The 19754-nt window shown below is 40.4% G+C and overlaps 1 protein-coding gene and 1 long non-coding RNA gene across 2 annotated transcripts; one reads left to right on the forward strand and one right to left on the reverse strand.

The window, feature by feature from the left end:
* Window positions 1-1662: 1662 nt before the first annotated feature.
* LOC118118291 (dual specificity protein phosphatase CDC14AB) lies at window positions 1663-17792 on the forward strand. Its single transcript, XM_035171348.1, has 14 exons — window positions 1663-2136; window positions 3188-3278; window positions 9668-9743; window positions 9894-9986; window positions 10087-10166; window positions 10506-10572; window positions 10938-11000; window positions 12928-13015; window positions 13184-13414; window positions 13611-13749; window positions 15852-16059; window positions 16187-16269; window positions 16738-16875; window positions 16961-17792. Exons 1-14 carry the CDS (start codon window positions 2091-2093, stop codon window positions 17007-17009), a joined length of 1452 nt encoding a protein of 483 aa, XP_035027239.1. The 5' UTR covers window positions 1663-2090; the 3' UTR covers window positions 17010-17792.
* On the reverse strand, window positions 11780-15177 carry LOC124854446. Its single transcript, XR_007034687.1, has 3 exons — window positions 15045-15177; window positions 12379-12570; window positions 11780-12280 (listed from the first exon to the last, which is right to left on the reverse strand). It is a non-coding gene; the product is annotated as an uncharacterized LOC124854446 (long non-coding RNA).
* Window positions 17793-19754: the final 1962 nt, after the last annotated feature.

Raw genomic sequence — 19754 nt, forward strand, 5'->3', positions numbered from 1 at the left:
AACCAGAAGAGATAAGGCTAAATCCGGGAATAGAACTGCATCCTACAGACAAAGATCTGAGTTCATGTTTGAAGTAAGACAGAATGTAAGGTTGCTGCGTTAAAGTTGAAGTCAATATATTATCTTGAGCGACACAAAGTTTTTATCTCATGTTGATCCATTAATTCAGGAAGTACGAAATAAACATGAAACCAAAAACCATTTTCATCTACACGGACATTTTTAGTTTCATTTGGGGTAAAAAAGGGACTACTTCAGTATCTTAAGTCCTCACTAACACACACCTTATCTTACTTATCCTTCCTATTGCAGATCAGACCATAAGGCTGCTGTGAAACCAAAGGAATGACTGAAATGGAGAAAATCGGGTGTGGTCTGGTTTTACAAAAGCTTTATAAATGTCTCCTGGTGCTCTCTTCTGCCGTATAAAGTTACACTGATTGACCATTTGAGGTGTTATTAAATAAGTAAGTTGGCAGCTTTTAAGGCTGTATGACACTGGTAATTTGAGTTAAATGCTAACATCAGTGTGCTAAAGTACGCACACACTAAAATATGTACAATGCACAGGTAAAGTGTTCACTATTTTGCTCAGTAGCACTAAACACAAACTCCAGATGAGGCAGATGGGTATGTCAATGGATTAGCCATTTTTTGGGTCATTAGCCAGGGTACTGGTCAAAATAAAAGTTTGACCCGTTGGTGCTGGCAGACTGAAGGTAACAGAATCTTCACAGCTTTGACACTTCATTCTGTGGGCCACGATGTCTGGACTAAGATTCATGACAAGATATCAAAATAATGTCAAAATAAATGTAAACCTGGTGGTGGCAGAGGAAAGGCCAGGTGATCACCAGAGTCGTTAAAATTCATCATCTTGGAACCATGAATGTGTGTTGTAAATGTATGTATACAGAATAATGCATCCCTAGAGCCATCTTGCTAACACTAATGAAAAGAGAACTCCAACCATTATGTCTGCTGTCCTTAAATATGTCTATTTGAAATAATGGAAGACTATCAAAATGGTTTTACAACATACATAGTATATATTAAATGACTACAGCATACTGACTGTTGAGACCCTGCCCAACTTGATAATTTCTACCACATTGTACCACTTCACTGACAAAATTCTAGGCGCATTAGTGTCTCTACAGATAAGTGACTTTTGTTTCACACTTATTGTATAATCACCATCTCACAACCGTGTGATGTAACTGCAGATTTAGCTGAAACTCATTGCTCAGTCAGGCTATCGGGGAGCTCAGACTTTTGACACATGGGCCTTTGGCTCCACACCCTTGGATGATTGGATGACAGGGGCAAGCTACATTCCTTCGGACAAACGAATCAGCCTTCACAGTAAGGCATTTAAAAGAATTACTGTGGTGTGCCATACCATACTCTTTAGGTATGGTCTTAATTTACTTCAAATAGCTTACAGGAGCAAGAATTCATTCATAGACTTTTATGGAAAAATAATAACAGAGGAAACACTACAAATGTAACCACAAAGATGGAAATAGTATGTTTTGATAGCAACATTCAAATGTATTATATAAATAACCATAACGTGAAATGGGGGATTAGCGTCTATAGTTACATGTCTATGGTTGTGTGTGTGTGTGTGTGTGTGTGGCCACAGACAGAGCATGTGCAACAGAGAGATTAACATGCTCTCCGACTCTGCAGCCTGCTCCGTCCCCTCAGCTCTCCCACAGTGTGCAGGAATGTTTCGAGAAACGTTTTAATGCAGACGTGAAGGGACTGATTGAGTTGAGGCAGAGTCTCTAGACGACTGAGGGAGGGGAGCTGGAGGGCGTGGGCTGGATTTCACTTTGGAGACTTTTTTACACAAGTGTACAGCCTGCTCAGCTGTGGACACGGGACTGGAGTTTGTCTGTTAACGACTTATTTTGACTTTATTTTATCATAATTTTATGACAGACGCACTGAAGTTGGATAGTGGACCTGGTATTATATGGCCTCAGACAACCCCCCAAAAAACGGTTTCACTTCCATATAGATTGGGATAGGACTATTTGTAACTAAATTTAATCTGAACAGTGGAGGAGGCAGTGAGTCAAATGGCAGAGGAATATGAGATTTCCTGTGCGTCAGAATTTATTAAAGGTAAGTGACACACACATTTATGGTATCTTATAATGAACATCACATTAACTGTATGAACATTCTACTGAGATATTACTAATATATTTTATTTAGTACTCAATAATCACACTTCTTCTTAGAGTCTAAACTCAGTCAAATCTAAACACAGAGGGATAACATGTCAAGATTAATGGTATTTACACTGTTTCACAAGTTTACACAAGGATGTCATTATGAATAAAAACTGTAATTCCACACATGAGCCATAGAAAACAACTCTCAATATAAATATAACAGTAATGATTGTTTGTACATCCATGCACACAGTACATGATGGGTATACATATACTGATACAATACTGATTCTGCTTATATTTAATGAGTTCAGTTTGCCCAAACCTTAACTTAAGGTACTCCACAACTATCAGGTGATTTGTTGACTTTGTGGGGGACTCAGACTTTGAAATAACTCAGAGGGTATAACTGAATACAACTCAGTAAGCAAGAGGTATTTTATTTTTCATTTATCTATTTTAAAAGGTTGAGATTTAGGTGGCACTATCAACAGAAATGGGAAGTAAAGGAGTCCACCATGTTCCTATAGTAGCCCAAATTAAACACTGGCTCCAGAAATGAGCTTTCACATCTTTGTGTTGCCTAAAGTCTACTATGGCTGATCCACTACATGGTTTGAAGGGAAGGGCGAGGCCAGTATTTCTGTTTTAAATGATCAAATGTCATAAGCAAAATGTTTGTGTGGCAGTTGATCAAATCTTCTATTGTAAAGTTAATACATGAACTGTGAATCATATGCTTACCAGGAATAATATGTGTAAAAAGAAAAAACATGTTCACAGTTATTGCAGGATTACTCCGAGAGTTTTGGTGTTGATAGAAACTATAAGAGGTGAGAATTGTACAGTCTTATTGCTGTGGACAGGAAAGACTGTATCTGTCATTTGTGGCAGCGGAGCTGAACCAGTCACCAGTTATGTCACTCTACACGCAGCTGAACTTACAAAACCTGTCAATAATGCAATTTCCCCTTTCTGTCTGTCTGTCTGTGCCACAGATCGGCTGTATTTTGCTACTCTTCACGTCAAACCAAAGAACACAGCCAACGCACACTACTTCAGCACGGATGACGAGTTCATATATGAGAGGTAAGGGTCTGTGTTAAGCAGCTGGATCACATTAATGCTTGTCAGTCAGCTCAGACGTTGTGGTTATGCAGCATTATTACATCCTTCATAGAAACCTGACTGAGAATCATCAGGTTATTTCAGCCAACCACTCTTAATAATGCTAAATATTTTGTAAAATGAGTGGCCTTTTTGAGAGAAATACAAAACTATACATGCAAAAAATGACACATCAAATTATAAAGCAGGGGGCATCTTAAGACACTTATCCTTTAGACTTGGCCCAATACCATTTCACCCCTTGGCCCTACCCCTACCCCTTGTTTTCGAGGGTTATCTTGCCCCTTGAAACGGAGTCACAAGGTTGGTTGAAAACTTCAGCTACGGATTGGGACAGCCCTTCAAGAAGCTGTTACATGATCAATAGTCGTTGCGAAAACCAGACACATCATCAGTAGTCGTCAATGTAAACAGACGAGACAAAAAGTTTTGCCAGAGATGTCATTGTAATAACATTGTTGAGATCTTAAATAAACCAATGCTATTGCTTGCAGTTACTAAAGTGACAAACCTATAATATCCAAATAACATCTATGCTAATGCAGGTGAATCAATGACATTTGAAATTGAAAAGCTTGGATGCTCTGCATTATTTCACATATGAATCAAAAGCACACAGCTTCAGTTTGCTAGCAGGGGTCTCTAGGCAACCCTGCTGCTTTACGCGGGTTCAATCAAGTGCATTGTGTATCTTCAAAGTGGGTGGATGCGACATGAAGTTACGTGTTCTTTTTTTTAAGGTTGTTGTGAAAAAAATGACCATAAAACATTGAAATTATATTACACTAAGATATTACAATCATTATCATAATTGTTAAATCCTTATTAATGGTGAAAATACTACATTTGTGGGTCTCTCTCCCAGCTTGCCGGTGATTCGCAAGGCATTCTGGGTACCCCTTGGTTTGAAGCCCTAACACTTGGCCCTACCCCTCCGTCCCAACATGTATTGGGCTAGCTTACCCCTACACGTGAATGCGCAAAACGAAGCCCATTGGCAGATGCAGAGCAGAGTGAACGGGCTGGGGTGAAAGGTTTGACCATGTCCTGGATGTAAGCTGGGCCCAATCCGTTCGCAGCACGTTACGCAAGTACTAGTGTTTTGAAACGTATGTGGGCAGCCACTGGTAACCAGTGAAGGGAGCGGAGGAGCAGAGTAGTGTGAGTGAATTTAGGTTAAAAACCAGTCGAGCTGCTGCTTTCTGAATGAGCTGCAGAGGTCGGATGGCACTAGCAGGTAGACCTGCCAGGAGGGAGTTGCAATTGTCTAGGCGTGAGATGACCAGGGCCTGGACCAGAACCTGCACCGCCTTCTGAGTGAGAAGGGGGCGTATTCTCCTGATGTTGTGCTGCATGAATCTACAGGAACGGGTTGTTGCAGTGATATTGACAGTAAGGGAGAGTTGACCGTCGAGTGTCACACCCAGGTTCCTAGCAGTCTGAGTGGGGGTTAACACGGAGTTGTCAAAGGTGATAGTCAGGTCGTGGGTGGGAGAGCCTTTACCTGGAAGTAAAAGTAGTTCGGTCTTGTCAAGGTTGATTTTAAGGGGGTGTGCAGACATCCACTGAGAGATGTCAGTCAGACAGGCAGAGATTTGTGCTGCTACCTGTGTTTCAGATTGGGGAAAAGAGAGGATCAGTTTGGTGTGATCAGCGTAGCTGTGGAAGGAAAAGCCATGTGAGTGAATGACAGAACCGAGAGAGTTGGTGTACAGAGAGAAGAGGAGGGGACCCAGGACGGAACCTTGAGGGACCACAGTAGTGAGAGGACAAGGTTCGGACACAGATCCTCTCCAAGTTACCTGGTGAGGTAGGATGAGAGCAGGGAGCAAGCAGAGCCTCAGACACCCAGATCGTGAAGGGAGGAAATAAGTATCTGGTGGTTCACTGTGTCAAATGCAGTAGAAAGGTCTAGAAGGATAAGGACAGAGGAGAGAGAGGCTGCTCAGTGTGAAGTTGCTCAGTGACAGCAAGGAGGGCAGTCTCAGTTGAGTGACCTGCCTTGAAACCAGACTGGTGAGGATCAGGAAGCTTGTTATGGTGAAGATAGGAGTAGAGTTGATTAAAGATAACTCACTCGAGAGCTTTGGAAAGAAAGGGAAGAAGAGAGACAGGTCTGTAGTTGTTTACTTCAGACGGGTTGAGGGTGGATTTCTTCAGGAGAGGGTTTACTCTTGCGTCCTTCAGAGAGTTTGGGAAACAGCCAGTTGACAGGGAAGTGTTGATAAGATGGGTGAGAAAAGGAAGAAGGTCGGGAGCAATAGACACGAGAATGTGAGATGGGGTCAAGGGGGGAGGTGGTTGGGCGGGCAGAAATAAACCAGGGCAAGAACTTGATTGGGAGACAGGGGGGTGAAAGAGAAAAGCAAAGTGGATGAAGTTGAAGATGAAGTAGATGTGACAAGGTGTTGGGTATGTGTGGAACGGGTGGGATAGATAAGAGAGGAAAGATTACCGTAATGTTGTAAACAAGTGCGAGGCCTATAGTATCTACGAGTAGATATGCGAACAGGGATGGAAAGTAAACACATATTCAAATAAAAGGAAACGGATCAACGTTATACTTTTATATCAGTCTTCATCTGATGAGTTTTCACTCGACAATGGTTGGCTACAGCTCTGCTGACCACACCCCCTGCTAATGAGTCAAATCAAGCACCAGGTGGTAATGGCCTAGGAATAGAAACTCAGCAGAGCTCAACAGCAAGAGAGACTTGGGGTTATCTTAATCGGTGAAGAGGTGAGTTTAACAAAAACTCCTAATTTACCAAAAACTGACTAAGGACAAAGTCTATTTACCTCACAGGTAGAAAGTAAAATACAACTTAGCCCTTGACAGAATTGTAATAAAATTCAACCACTTTGAGGCAGAGGAACGTGGCTGGAAAGATAGTTTTTCCCTGTGGAGGTTGTCTGCAGGGGTTTCCTTGCAACATCCACCATCAGGCTGCTCAAAGATCTGGGGATCCACGGACAAGCCCTTTGCCGGACCATAAAAGAAACATCACACACTGCAGAATGCTGCAGCCAATGGTTCTGGATCAGGACGAAAGATCCCAACTAGGCCCCAATATGCTAGGGACATGGACCCAGGTCTGATCAACCTGTGGTGAGCCTGCCTTAGAAGAGGGTGTTTTGTGGTTAAAAGGCCATAACACTTGATGACACTCAGGTTCACAACTGAGGTTATATCCCTAAAATCCATTGGTGGCCGCTAACACCTGCTAACTTAAATTGACGAAAAGACCTTCAAACATACAAGGGATATTCACCATTTTGCCCTATGTTCTAAAATGATTCATCACCACAGCTCTAATTTATATAATAATAAATGATAATAACATTATCATTCATTATCAACAATTATATTTTTAGGGAGTGGAGAAATGAGTGGAGAAATATATAAGATGCAGATTCTTCAACACAGTGCACCATGGGGCTCATTGGATGAAGATGGTGTTAATAGACACCATATCTGCCTATCTGTCTCTGAAGAACTAGGGGCATCCTACTCTGTGTCTAACTCCTGACACTTAAGAGTGTCATGTACAGCAGGCCAAGGATTTAGTCCATTCATGGTTAATCCTACTCTTCCTCTCTTCTGTCGTTCTCAAATATCTTCCTCACACAAGTGAGCCTCAACATCATGACCACTCATATGAATTGAATTGAATAATGTTGATCGTCTTGTGAAAGGTCTAGTTATGTATAAGGTGGTAAGTGAGTAGCTGGTTCTCATAGTCAAAATGGTGGAATTGGGAGAAATAGGCAGTTGTAAAGACCAAGGTCAAAGGGCCCTTGACTGACAACTGGTCGGAGCATCTTTGAACCGACAAGTTTCCTGTTTTGCTCCAAGCCATTACCCAGCTTCAACCACACATGTATTATTGTCACTGTGATGATGAGGGTCCCTAAGATTGGAAGGATACAATTTTTCCCTAATCCTAATCAAGTAGTTTTTCAACCTAAACCTAACCAAACTGTGACCATTCGACAATGTTAACCCATGTGTTTATTACGCCTGTCACTGGTACACTCTCAGATGTTTTACCCAAAACCTGGGACAAGTGGTTAGAACTGAAGGGTTGTTAATGATACCACAGGGAACTTTCAGAGGAAGTTTCCTTGCCTCAGTGGGTCAGACCAACAGCATATAGGCAGGTGATCATAATGTTTTGGCCAATTAGTGTACTTTCCCCCCTTTTCTCTTTTTTCCCCATCCTTAATGATATGACCCAACTACTGCATCTGTAGTTCATTCAGAGTAATACTATTCTTGTTGTTAAAACAAGAACTTTGCTTGTGTGGGAAGTAAGCCACTCTCTCTGAATGAATCAGTACATTACAGTACCTTGTACCCTAAATTGGATGAATTCACTTAAATAAACGCAGGCTAATAAGGAAAGGGAGATTTGTTCATTTAAGTATGAGCCTGTGACGGAAGCCCATTGAGCTCCAGGCATGTACAGCCAGCGTATGATCACATTGAAAGATGTAGGTCAAGATGAGATCAGTGGCTGTGGCCCCATGATGGAAAGGGATTTAGGACAAACACAGAATGACGCAGTCAGACTGGACACTTAATCATTGCAGTCTGCCATTTTTACCTGCAGGGTCTGCAGCACATAGTGTTTGACCTGGTACTTAATCCATTAGCATCAAATTGACAATGCACGGAAAAGTGATGTTTTTATATTTGAGAAAACATGAAAGCCTAGTGCTTTGGTTTTAATAGCTTAAAATCCATGACTGTCTATTTTCCTATTTCTGTGCATTTAAAGCTGCTGTAGGCTTTAGACTTATCAGCTGAGTGTGCCAGTCGGATCAAATAGAGAGATCCGTTTTTATCAGGAACACACTTAACCATTGATAAATTATGGGATATATCTACATGGAAGCACAAGGTTTACATGAAAGCAGGAGGCAGTTTATTCTTTCTGTTTATAAAGTATGTGTATACTCATTGTTATGGAACTTTTCTGGAAGCTGGTGGAAGGAGAACTCAGGCAGCAGCTGATGTCTTATGCAGAAGGTTTGAATGTAGACTTGATGCATCAAGGAGACCAGAAGGTGGAACAATATACAAACGCTAACAGAGTAACAGCAATTGTCACCCAAAGTCTGAAGATGTCTCCCACAGAATCCCAGTATATCTTCCTCTACTTGCGTCACCCATTCTAACAGCACATCCATGAATGGCTACAATAGCTGTCACTCTATAAATTACATGCATCCTATTGGATAGTTAAGCCTAAAGTATGCATAACTAAATCACATTGTGTCCTTGCATCTTGTCACTGGTGAAATATGCAAAAGAGTTACAGTTCGGATTGATTCATTAATTATTTATCAATGCGTCAAATTCATTCAGGTCTTTAATGACCTTAGCAGCAGCAGATTATGAGAATACACCAGGGCGTGTGCTCCACTGTCCTGTAACAATCACCAGTAAACTAGATGTTTATTTGTGATTGTAGAAGCACATATGGAAGAAATATTCAGATCCTTTACTGGAGGTAAAACACTCCATCAGTCCTGTTTCACATGACAGCTGTTAGATGTAGCTGTTATAGCGGACGCTTGCTTTAATTACTTACTGCTGCACAGATTTGTATTGATGTTTTTTCTTTTTCTCTTTGCTTTTCTGTGAAATATTGATAATTTCACTTCCAGATACAAGAGTTCACAAGCCCCAAGCCTCTGTTTTCATCTTCATTTTCATCAAACTCTACTCCATGACATTTCCTTCAGAAATGTCATGGAGTAGAGTCACAGTATCATACATAACACTTTTACCTATTTGAGTAAATGTATTTAGTTACTATCCACCTTTTTTCTCCTTGATTTGACTCCAAAAGCTCTGAATATGCTTCCAGGAATTCTAGTAGAGTAAGTGACAGAGACATCTAGCGGAGGTTTTGCCGTATTACACAAAATGTACAGTATCTGTTAAGTGTACACACTGGTTATTCATTCCCAGGATCCAGCTGTGTCAATGACTTTTGGACATTTAAAAAACTGTCAGCATTTCAAGTATTATTATATGTTTTGTTTTTTGTATCCCCACACATACCTGACATTTCCTACTTTTGCTATGCTATTGTGGTGGATAACTTTTGTCTAAAAACTAAAAAAAACATTCAAAAAGATATACTGAAAAATGAATTTAACAACCCATGTTGTTCACTGTGATCATAGTGTGAGATTGAAATACAGAAAATAGAAACTAAGTGACCAGTTTTCTTCTTCTCTCATGATTATCCTGCCCTATAGATGTGAAGGTAACTGTACACCATTTGATACTATCGGCCTATACAGCTGAGTGAATAATGTGTGTCTTTATGTTGCAGTTTCTACACTGATTTTGGGCCCCTCAACCTGGCCATGCTGTACAGATACTGCTGCAAACTTAACAAGAAGCTTAAGGTAACACAGAACCTTCCCATGCACACCATTTATTCAGGCAATCTATGCAGTCTGCATATTTGTCTCATGTAATATGTCGAGCAGTGACATGTACATAGTGATGTTGTTACTGATTATTGATTTGGCAATGACTTTGTTCTATCACATCAGTCTTTCACAATGTCCAGGAAGAAGCTGGTTCATTTTACTTGTTATGACCAGAAGAAAAGAGCCAATGCTGCTGTCCTTATTGGTGCCTACGGTGTAAATATATCTCCATTTATCCATCAATAATCACTCCATCCATCTCTCTGTGTGTCCATCTGCCAATTATTTGTTTTACAGTATAACCTCTTCCCTGCAGGTTATCTATTTGAAAAGAAGTCCAGAAGAAGCCTACAGGACTCTTATCTCAGGAAACAACACAGCATATCTGCCATTCAGGTAACACACACACACACACACACACACACACACACACACACACACACACACACACACACACACACACACACACACACACACACACACACACACACACTATGACTGGACTGTAAAAGGATATTGGTCTTTTGTGGTATACTTACAGCTTGGACACCATATGTAAAACAGGGAGTTATTTGACTCTCAAAATCTTTCTGAAAAATATGAAACCTGAGATTTTCTCTCTTTGCAAACATTTGATGTCAATCATCAGAATTATAGATCACACATAAATAATGGTCTTTGTTTGTTTGTTTGTTTGTTTTTTTGTTTGTGTGTGTATATATATGTGCCCAACAGGGATGCAGCAGTAGGAGAGTGCTCCTTCAACCTCTCTGTGCTCGACTGCTTACAAGCAATTCGCAAGGTAAACAACAATGATGTATGACCACACTAGATCAGTTAGTACATTGAGAAGCATGCAACCCCAACAAACACTGACTCTAACCAAATGAACTATAGCCCACTTTTGTTACATCATATTAAACTGATGTAAGATAAATTTAAAAGACTTTATCAGAGAAAAAACAACAGCTGACCTGAAAAAGTAATCTCTGTTCGCATGGAGGTCAAAGGCTAAATACTTTCTTGTTCACTATTATGTGCTTTTTCTAAATCCTTTGCTCATACAAAAGTTTAAAGAGAAAAAAACACAGGTCATACAGAGAGAAGTTACATCCCAGTATCACACTTCATTAACTACCTCCAGTCTCTCTCTCTCTATCTCTCCAGGCGTTACAGTATGGTTTCCTGGACTTTGACAGCTTTGATGTTGAGGATTATGAACACTACGAGGTGAGGAGGATGATATCATAAACTGACAGAGCCCATAAAAACATCCAAGTAACTGTGTGCAACAACAGTAATAATAACAATTTACCATATATTGTATTAATATTACATATGATATATTCATAACAAATGTTATTTAGTTAATTCTCAAAAAAAAATTAAGTTAGTTAAGTGCTTTACAACAAAACATATGCAATAAATTAAATAGATAGATAATAGATAAAATAATATAAATAGAGTAGGCCTTACAATAAAAGTGAGTCTGATAAAGAGATCCATAAGGAGATATTGGGTTTGCCTATACCTGAGATCTCCTGGCAGGGAGTTCCACAGCTGAGGGGCCAGAACAGCAAACGCCAGGTCACCCTCAGTGACAAGTTGTGATATTGGAACAGTTATTTGCCAGCTCTTAAAAGATACAATCAAGCCACACGCACGCACGCATACACACACATGCACTGAACATAGAATGAAAATTAATGATTTTATTTCCTAATATGGATAAAGCTCTAAAAAATGCTAGAGCCTACATTTGCCATTATATCCAACCAATATTTGGTTTGACGCTCCCTGTCTGGTACACAACCATGTCTTTCACACTCTACACTTCCAGTTTGTGTGCATACTTATTTATCAATATATCATTTCCAAGTCCAACTCTGATTGCATAAGTATGGCCAGGGTTATTTTTTTAGACTTGACAAAGCTCCGTCAGAGACACAAGACATCATTCAGCTGTTTTTCTCAGAGTGAGTGGGACTCGTAAGGAGAACGCTGTCATTTACATGCAGAATCCACAGTTTTAATGAACAAAATCTTCATGAGCACATCCTGAAATCATCTTGATGTTGTGGTACCACATTATTGTGAAATTATCATTTCATGTTATGTCTGTTTTCAGTGGTGGATGACATTCAAAACATTTATCAAGTAAAAACACTGTAGCAATGGCACACGATAAAATAATTCATTACATAAAAAATCCTGTAATTAAGCTTTCCTTACTGCAAATAAAAAAAAATTATGACATATATTTTATGTCAAATCTTCGGCCATATGCTTAAAAAATGACTCCCACGTCACTCTTTCTTGGTGCTCTGTATTGTTACGTTGTTGTATTTGCATCCCAGAGCTGAGACACACCACAACACAGTTCTTCTGTGCAAGGAGTTTATTGTTCTACCGAAGCAGGGAGTGGAATAAGGCAGGGTTGAGGCTAAGGATTAGCTCGGAGATTTGGCAGGTGAGGTAGGTAGGAAGTCAAACCGGAGTGTAGTTATCCACTGTAGGCACAAGAAGACACGGTGAGTACAAGTGATCATATAACATACAGAAAAAACTCTGAATGCACTATGTAGAGCGGCTGAGCGCGAGAGGCTACCACTATGACAGTAGTCCAAGCCAGATTGTAGGCAACGATCTGGCGATCAGTGGGCATCTGGAGTGACCAGGGTAGATATACTGCAAGTGATGACCAATAGTTTGCAGGTGGTGGCAGAATGAGCTGCAGGTGAAGTGGTGAGCTGTTCCTGGCCACGCCTCCGCTGAGCAACCTGAATGCTATGAGACACACCTACAGAGGGGAGGGGAAATCATTTTGTGTCAATGCAATTTTATACAATAGGTAATTTTTGCATCTGTAAAATCATATCAAGAATTTCGCTGTGGTATTGTTGTGCAGCGTACATGCCAAGCACACTACTTTTTAAAATGTCATTGCTGGTATTAAAACTTGACGACGCTAAATCTTACCACTGGTCCTTTACAAAAATATATGTGTCTTACATGACTCGAGCACAGTTTTATTGATTGTTAGAAATAATATCAACCTATCATTACAAGTTTTAGTTATACCTGTATTGAATGTTTTAAAATGTTGGCGTAATTCTCTCACCCACCATGTCTCCCTCTGTTGTCCCCATGTCTTTAGCGTGTAGAGAACGGGGATATGAACTGGATCATACCAGGGAAGATTTTGGCATTCAGCAGCCCACACCCTCGCAGTAAGATAGATAATGGTGAGTTTGAGCCCTTGAAACACCTTCCCTCTAAAGCACAGGTATATACACTGTCCACCCAGGATCAGTCTGATACAAAGTATTTGAATGGAAATGTCCCATGCTATTAATCAATACAACTGTAACTGAGTGCCAGTAAATCACAGTCCACCTTGATTGTTTTTCCAGGTTATCCTCTCCATGCACCAGAAGCATACTTTGCATACTTTAAGCAAAACTACATCACATCCGTGGTCCGTTTAAACAAGAACTTGTATGACAGCAGGCGGTTTGAACATGCAGGATTTGAACACCATGATCTCTTCTTCCTGGATGGGACCACACCCTCTGATCTCATCATCAGGCGCTTTCTGCATGTGTGTGAAAACAATGAAGGGGCTGTGGCCGTGCACTGTAAAGGTAGGAGTGGATTTGTGCGTGTATTTTTTTATTTCTTATTTATTTAGACAATTAAAGAAAGTTCTCCTGCATAAAAGATGGAAAGTCTTACAAAATATAGAATAGTGTGTTGTAACTTTTGGTGTTAAAGCATTTTTTATTCGACCATAACTTTTAACTTCAACCTTCTCTCTTTAAACACTCCGTCAAAACACAGCTGGCCTGGGCCGTACAGGCACTCTCATTGGCTGCCACCTGATGAAGCACTTCCGGTTCACTGCAGCTGAAGCCATTGCTTGGATCAGAATCTGCCGGCCTGGATCCATCATTGGCCCACAACAGAACTTCTTAGAGGAGTGAGTCTCAAGTCAGGTCTCCATTTAAATGTGTCGCCAATTTTAGCCACATCTTCAGAAAATGAGCTATGGAAAATACAAATTCAGGCACGTATCCATCCATTACTGATATTTGAGTTAGTTCAGCAGTTCAGCAATATACAACTATAAAAGTATACATATGTATGGTGTTTTAAGGATTCATGACTAAATTAGGAACCACTAGGCGTGAATCTGAGTGACACTGACAAGACAGGGAAGTCCAGGGTATTGAGATATGGACAATATCTCACTGGACCACACGTGTAAATGCATTGAGGAGGGATTGTGACAAGTCACAAGTCTAAACATGGTGTCAATCCACATACAATAACTACATGGGTGGAAAAAAAATTCCGAGCTACTGTTTCAAATCAATGATAAAGCAGGAGCTATTCTTCAATCAAAACACATAAGGAAGGAGTGAAGACAAGACCAAGTATCTGCTTTTTACTTGGTCTGATAAAAGTATATTGACAGATCTAACGTGAGCTAGACAGAGCGAGCATGTTTCAGTCAGATCTCAATGTGGACACTGGAGACATTAATACCATGTGTAAATGCAATCAGCGTAAAATTATATCTGGATACAATCTGGATACGAAGACAAGATTTAATATTAAAAAAATTTCAACACAGCTTTTCCAAAGATATTTTCTCATGTCCTCTTGAGAAGAAAACTGGTTATGATATATAAATATAATGATATGAAAACTATAAAATTATATAAACAGAAATTATAATACAGCTTGAATTATTGCAAACATATCAAAAACACATGTTAACAATATTCAAATACATAAGAAATCTCATGGTTCCCTTTCCTCAACATTCACTTTCTACTCTTCTAAAAAAATAGAGAAGTTTCCCTCAAATGGTTGTCTTTGGTAGGCAGATATTTCTGTTTTGTTTTCTGCTTTTTCCCCTAAGCTCTCATATATGGCACATCCTCAGCTCCCTCATTTTTAGCTCCCACTGCATCCTCTGCTCTCTCTGCATCCTTAGCTGTCTTTCCATCCTCAGCTCTCTCTGCATCCTTAGCTGTCTTTCCATCCTCAGCTCTCTCTGCATCCTTAGCTGTCTTTCCATCCTCAGCTCTCTCTGCATCCTTAGCTGTCTTTCCATCCTCAGCTCTCTCTGCATCCTTAACTGTCTTAGCATCCTCAGCTCTCTCTGCATCCTTAGCTGTCTTTCCATCCTCAGCTCTCTCTGCATCCTTAACTGTCTTAGCATCCTCAGCTCTTTTTGCATTCTCATCTCCCTCATACTCAACTCACTCAGCCTCCTGCATCTTCAGCTCTCTGCATCCTTAGCTCTCTGCATCCTCAGCTCTCTCTGCATCCTCAGCTCCCTCAGAATCATCAGCTTCACTGTCACTACTGCTATTTGCCAATCCTTCTTTTTCTGGCAGCCATTCATCATCAGTGTCACTAGCATCAACGTCACTTGACCTTTGATGGTATTTGCTCCACAATCATTTTTACTTTTGATCTTTTTGTTGGATTTGTAATAACAAAACATGACGATAACAAAAATATTATAAATAAACCAAGGGATATTCCACAGCGTGGGTGTTATATCTCACATTTAGCTGTTGTTAAAGCAGCTTTCTAGATATCCCCAGTGTCTAAGTGATAGTAAAGTGCATGACAGCATGATCACCACTGGCATGTTAACATGCAAGCATCTACATTTAGGCATTGTCAATGTATCTTATAAATTCTTTCTGATGTAGGAAAAAACGTCGACCTTTCTCTGGCTCCATAATAAGGGTCTCTTCAACACGAATGGTCCAAGGTTCCTTCTAGAAAGGTTGTGTGTGTGTGTGTGTGTGTGTGTGTGTGTTTTAACAAAAAGTTCAATTACATGGTTAAAATTCTTAGTTTTAAATCTTCAGTTTAAAATCTTAAATAGTGTTCATCTTATGACAAGGGAAGCAAGTGCGTTGCAGGTTATTTGCTTGTTTTCTAGTTGATTTGTCGTGGTGCTGCTAAAATGGTGATAAAATGTTATTTGCTGCTATGTTGGAAGACAAGAGTTTGTCAGGTTGAATGGGCCGTTGTCTCTTTTCTGTATGTGTGTAGGAAACAGCACAGTTTGTGGGTCCAGGGTGACGTCCATCGCTCCAAACAGAAACTGGTTCAGCAGAGGCTGAGTCGGCGGCAGCAGCGTCAGCAGACTCACAGCCCTGACTCTGAGGAAGGGAAACAGGAAACCATGTCCCGCCTCGTATCAAGCATGGATGACCTGTCAATCAACAACACCCTCTTCAAATCATACAGCATGGATGAAGTCAGGGGATTTCTATTATTGCACACATTTAAACTTATAAATAGACATTTGATTTGCAGTATATTTATCATTTTATCATGAATTGATAATACTCTCCCCCCACCCCTCTCTCTGTTTGTGTGTGTAGAATAACTGCAAAGAAAGTAGTCTGACGCAGGGAGACAAACTGAGAGAACTGAAGGGAAAGAGATCAGTTTCTTCCTTCTCAAGGTACACTGCTGTGTGTGTGTGTGTGTCGTCTCTCTCTTCTGGTTTCCTCTTACTCTCCACTGTCTCAACTGTATCAAACAGTAGTATTGTGTTCATACTATATTGTGGGTACAAAATTATCGGTTCATGTTATCATATTTTGGGGTCATCTCACAGCTTGAGACTGGAAAAAGGCGGGGATTCACATTCGTTTGTAATGATAGCTAATTTTTCTGTCCTCTTATTTACTAACCTTGTAAGGCAGCTGGATTTCTCTCAAGTGAGAATCCATCTCTTCAGGCTGTTAGCGTGGATGCTTCTATAGCATCAGATATATTTAATATGAGTATTTTATTTATGTTTTGTGTGTATGCTATTGTGAATAAAAAATGTCTGCTTTCGTTAGTCAGTAAGCATCTGTGTTTTGTGTGTGTCATCGTATTTTATTATACTATTAAGCCATTATTCATGATTGTGTTTCTTATTCAGGTTAAACCTGTCAAAGGCCTCTCATTGCTCCATCCTCCCACCACCTAAATCCCCTAAAGTCCCCCTCTCCTTCTCCTCTTCATCCTCCTCAAAGAAGCTTGAGCGAAGCTCCTCCTCCTCTGTCACACATTTCAAGAGGTCAGTGTCTTTTTTTCCAACTTAGTCATCTAGATCAAAAGTGCACAGTGTGACACTTACCCTCTGTCTGCGTCTCTCTCCCCAGCCCCTTCAGCCTCCGTCTGTTCAGCACCAGGCCGGCTGTAATTCACTGACAGATGACTCATGTCAGAAACCACACCAGTTCTCCACCAACATGCTGTGGCTGTCCAGGCCTTAAAAATCGTATCAGTCGTGACATGCCTCACTTATTTGTCTGTCACGGTAACAGTGTATTTATTAATGCAGGGATTCACAGAAAACAGTCAACTTCAAGATGGTGAATGGGTGACATCATGGTTGTGGGTCATTATTCATTTTAACCATGTGATTAAAGGACTGGCACCATATCCTCTTATCTATAAAAAAAAACTTGAGCCTGAGGATGATGTCTGTTATGTAATTACATGAAAGTATTGCAAGCTTTAAAATGAGAACATAAAAACATGATAACAACTTAACTGTCAGGAAGGAGAAAACAGACAAACTTTGAATTTTTCACATCAGTTGCTTCATAGTTCATACATACACGCTTCATTATCACTAGTTTATCAACCTACTACTCAGTTAGCTTGGCAACATCCAGTCATATATGTTCAAGTGCACAGTGTGGCCCCTATAGCAAGAAACTTTTTCCTAATACTGTTGAAATGTTCATTCATAATAATTTTTCTTTGCTCCTTGGATTTCTTGAGAGCTCCCTCAAAGAACAGCATCATTACAATAGTAAACAATTCCTCCATTAATGTAACACCTTGTTCAAACAATGGAACAATAACATCAGCAGTGCAGTGGAACAAGGTCATGTGACTCTCAACTGCAACTGCACTTATTTTTAGAAGTTTAATGCAGTAAATGTTTCTCAACAAAAAAATAACAATAAATTGTTTATCAGCTAATTGCAGAGTGTGCACAGTTTACATTCAAATCTAATTAATCAAACAAAGCACAGAAACAATATAATTATAATATTTTTTTCTGTCACATATGTTTTTAGAATACTAACTTTACTGTATCAAGGTGTCCCCGCCTGTCCCCACCTGGCCCCCTTAGCAGCTCCACTGCACTGAGGCGCATTACTCCGCTGGTCAACAAGTGACTCTGCTCCTCTGATGTTTTCTAATCATCACACTTAGAACTGATCTTCATAAAAAAACTGCTGAATTCATATTTATGTTCCTGGATAAACGGGGCGTCGCTTCTTCTGCAACAATGAAGTTAAAACACCGCGTTACGTCTAACCCTTACGTCTTGTGTTGTGTAGCAGGTTTAAACATGTGTGTTATAAACTCTAGAGCGACTCACACAAACACAAAGTAAACGTCAGTGCTGGTGTTTATTGTTAAATTGTAAAGTGAGTGCAGGAGTGAGGAGGAACAGAGACTCTGACACACCGGATCTTTAATGAGCGTCTGTCCTGGTGCTGAAGCAGCGGTGTTATAATTATTCAGCGGAGGGACATCACCAAAAACAACATGAATCCATTATGTTCTGTCTCTGCATGGATGCAGAGTCGTCCGCGTCGCGATGCATCTAAGAATCAAGAAATGTCCACAGCTCTAGTGCTCACCACTGTGCGGGAGACGTGGGGGGAGGGAGGGGAGGTCTAATCTCACGACCTCATATTGGGATTTTTTGTTGACAGGGAAGCTGTGTAAAAACAGGAGGATTGATTTAAAAAAATAAAAGAAAGAAAAAGAAAGAAAATCCCAGAAAAAGGGCAGGGGCTCAAGCCCCCTTTGATGTCTATGTGTGCACGTGTATGGTATTTATACATCTATTCCAGTGAGAGAGCCATATGGTTTCTTCCTATCTGGAAGCTGCAGAGCGGATGAGGTCTTCTAGAATATCCACCTGAAAGAAAAGATGCAGAGACACCTTCGGTTGTCATCAGATATCTGTGTCTCTGACTGACTTCTAAACTGCATTTAATGTCTCACCGCTAACTAATGCACATTAACACACAAAGAAGCGTGGTAGCATGTCAATAATAGTCAAGGATTACATAGTTTAAAATGCAGATGTGTCACGAATAAATGGACAGTGTTTATACAGCTCTGAAAAAAATGAAGAGACCACTCCAAATTTTTCTTAAATCAGCATCTCTACGTGTTTGGCAGACATTCCAGTGTCTGTTGAATTCCAATACAGGCAGACCTGATTCTACCTAATGAGGTACTGATTAGGTGATCACCTGAACCAAATCTTATTCAATGAAGAAAAGTATAAAAACCAGTGCTGTCGTCATCACTATCCTCTTGCAATAGGACCAGCTGGATGGCAGAAACAGTGCTAGTAGTACCTCAAAAGCAATTGGAATAAAAAAAAGTGACTATTAACCATGCCAAAAGAGTTAAAACGAAAAGTTTTGAGTGAGGAAAAGGGTTCAATTCTGGTTTTACTGGCAGTGGTATACAGTGAGCGTCAGGTTGCTTCCATCCTTAAAATGTCAAAGATGGCGGTTCATAAGAACAAGGTCAAGCAGCAGACATTAGGGACAACAAAGCTACAGGCCGGCAGAGGACGAAAAAGACTCTCCACTCACCGGGATGACCGCCAACTCATTCAAATGTCACTCAACAACCGTAGTATGACATCAAGTGACCTCCAAAAAGAATGGCAAATGGCAGCTGGGGTGAAGTGCATGGCGCGGACGGTTAGAAACAGGCTCCTAGGGGCAGGGCTGAAGTCGTGCAAAGCTAGAAAAAAGCCCTTCATCAACGAGAAGCAAAGAAGAGCCAGGCTGAGGTTTGCAAAAGACCATAAGGATTGGACCATAGAGGACTGGAGTAAGGTCATCTTCTCTGATGAGTCCAGTTTTCAGCTTTGCCCAACACCTGGTCGTCTAATGGTTAGACGGA

The sequence above is a fragment of the Hippoglossus stenolepis genome, chromosome 11 (assembly GCF_022539355.2).
Source record: "Hippoglossus stenolepis isolate QCI-W04-F060 chromosome 11, HSTE1.2, whole genome shotgun sequence".
In the NCBI taxonomy this organism is placed as follows: Eukaryota; Metazoa; Chordata; class Actinopteri; order Pleuronectiformes; family Pleuronectidae; genus Hippoglossus; species Hippoglossus stenolepis.